Genomic DNA, 2,216 nt, shown 5'->3' on the forward strand with positions numbered 1-2,216 from the left:
GTGATCTCCTGGAAGAGCTGCTCCTCTGGCTGGACGTTGAGAAACAGACCAAGAACAAGCTCTGTCCCAACACGCTTAAACAGGGGATACACTGACTCGGGCTCCCTGCTACACACACACACACACACACACACACACACACAGGTCAGCATGTCAACCAGCTGAGAGGATCAAATGAGTCAGGAGTTTAGTTGCTCACCTTGTAGAGAGGTCCTTCAAGCATCTCTCACAAACTCTGGACAAGAGAGAACACAGAGACAACAAATGTCAGATTTAGAATGAACCATCTGATCCGGATTCAAGATATCCCACACACCCTGTTGAACCTGAACTCTGTTTATGTCTGAGGAGCCTGCTGATTGGTGGTCACCTGGTGATGTAATCATTCCAGGACTCGAGACACACCCCTGTGAACAGACTGGTCAAAGACAGACGCAATAGGCACGCTTCCTCACCTGTGTGCAAAACACACAAAACACACACACACTCACAAGGTTAATGAGACCAGCATAAAGCTTAACACACACCTGGTGACATGTTCAAGGTATGTAGGCCTGAAGTGTCAGGGTGTGTGTGTCTGTGTCTGTGTGTGTGTGTGTGTGGGGGGGGGGGGGGGGGGGGGGGGGGTACCCTGGTCTGAGGGTCTGAGGGTCTGGGGGTCTGAGGTTCAGCTAACCATTGGAGGTAACAATGTTGTCTCCATACATGTTGTGCATGACATCAGTGGGGTCCTTCAGGAACACAGAGGACTTTTCTGGAAAACAGAGTAAGTCAGCACATAAACACATGTGGCCACATGTTCAGAAACAGGAACATGAATGCAATGCTATGATGGCAATCCAGTTCTCTGATTCGGAAAGGTTTGCTGCTTGTGTAATCAAAGCCAGTTCCTGCAAGAACACTTGTCACTAATTAGAACCCCTCTATAGCTCCTCCTCTCTGGTAAAAAAAACATTATGCACGCCAAGTTACAGTAAAAGGGTAGGTCTGCTCGGTGATGGAGAAGAATCTGCCAAGCATCATGTAAAGACAACTGATAAACCATGCATTACATTTACATATAATTAAGACAACGTATAACCACAAGTTTTGTAACATGTTTTAGGGGTTGGTAAATGCTCTATAATAATAACACACACACATCACTACTTCTGTGGCCGATTTGGATATGTCACGGGGGAATCTCATGACACGGTCGGTGGAGAGACCGTGTCTAATCCTGAGATTATGGCTGTATTACCAGACATATTAATCACGTCCCGTGACATCTGGGTATAGGGTTAGACGCTTGCTCATGGAAATTGAACCCCGAATCTAAGTGACTGAATAATGAATGAGGCTTTACAAAACATTTGCAATTTAATTTAATTACACACACACACACACGCACACGGCACACACACACACACACACACACAAACACACACTCACACCGACGTGTACCCACCACATAGTAATTCTCGCATCCCCTCTACCGAGCAGACAAATGTTGTGGGTTTGTTCAGAAGTCTTGACTGGAAGATCCGTGTCCCGTACTTCTCAATGCGCTGATCGCAAAAACTCACCGGGTCTCGGTAAAACTCCATTGATTTATCACCAAGCACAGAGACACCCGCAGTTCCCGGTAATTTCGCCATGATCTGCAGTTTATCACTCGTTAATGGCAGTTTCCGGAGCTTTCTGTTGCTCAGTTACACGGTTCAAAGTACTGCTTTACTGCAAAGTACAGTATTGAAACTGTAGCCTACCTGCGGATCAGCATGGTTAAATGACACTCGGTTAAACGGATTAAACGATGCAAACAGAAAGTGTCCGACGCGTTAATTCAAGCCTACTTCCTTGTCTAAAAGATCATACAGGCTGCTAGACGTGGATATTATGGCACTGATATATCTCATTACTGCTGTGTCATTGCGTTATCTCGATGGCAACCGTAGCCTATATGCTTCCTGGAATTGTAAAAAGTGCAGCCTCTGGCCGTCGGCACCGGAGCCCTCTCCTCCTGGGTCCAGCATAGCACCGGGCAGACTGCCAGCAAGGGTGGAATAGGGGGGCTTCAGTTACCACTGCATGAGTGCTGCTCAAAGAATGTACCCAAATTCCTGTGATCACTGCTTGAGCCATTCAAACAAAAAGACAGTGTTAGTCTGCTTCTGTTTTCCTCTCTTCCCGACGCCGCTCTTTAATCTATTATTAGAACACACTATTTGAGTATA

General features: G+C 46.4%; 1 protein-coding gene across 1 annotated transcript in view; it reads right to left on the reverse strand.

Moving 5' to 3' along the window:
• LOC146236259 (cytochrome P450 26B1-like) overlaps positions 1-1,804 on the reverse strand; it is an 8,600-nt gene extending 6,796 nt beyond the window's left edge. Inside the window, exons 1-5 of the mRNA XM_084687482.1 lie at positions 1,448-1,804; positions 677-754; positions 371-455; positions 200-235; positions 1-108 (exon numbers count right to left, since the gene is read on the reverse strand). The exon at positions 1-108 is cut by the window's left edge and continues 26 nt beyond it. Coding sequence (XP_084543608.1) covers positions 1-108; positions 200-235; positions 371-455; positions 677-754; positions 1,448-1,637 — 497 coding nt within the window. The 5' untranslated portion in view covers positions 1,638-1,804. The remainder of the gene's footprint in view (positions 109-199; positions 236-370; positions 456-676; positions 755-1,447) is intronic.
• Between the last annotated feature and the right edge of the window lie 412 nt (positions 1,805-2,216).

Source organism: Hypomesus nipponensis, chromosome 22 (assembly GCF_054491055.1).
Source record: "Hypomesus nipponensis isolate SF chromosome 22, ASM5449105v1, whole genome shotgun sequence".
NCBI lineage: Eukaryota > Metazoa > Chordata > Actinopteri > Osmeriformes > Osmeridae > Hypomesus > Hypomesus nipponensis.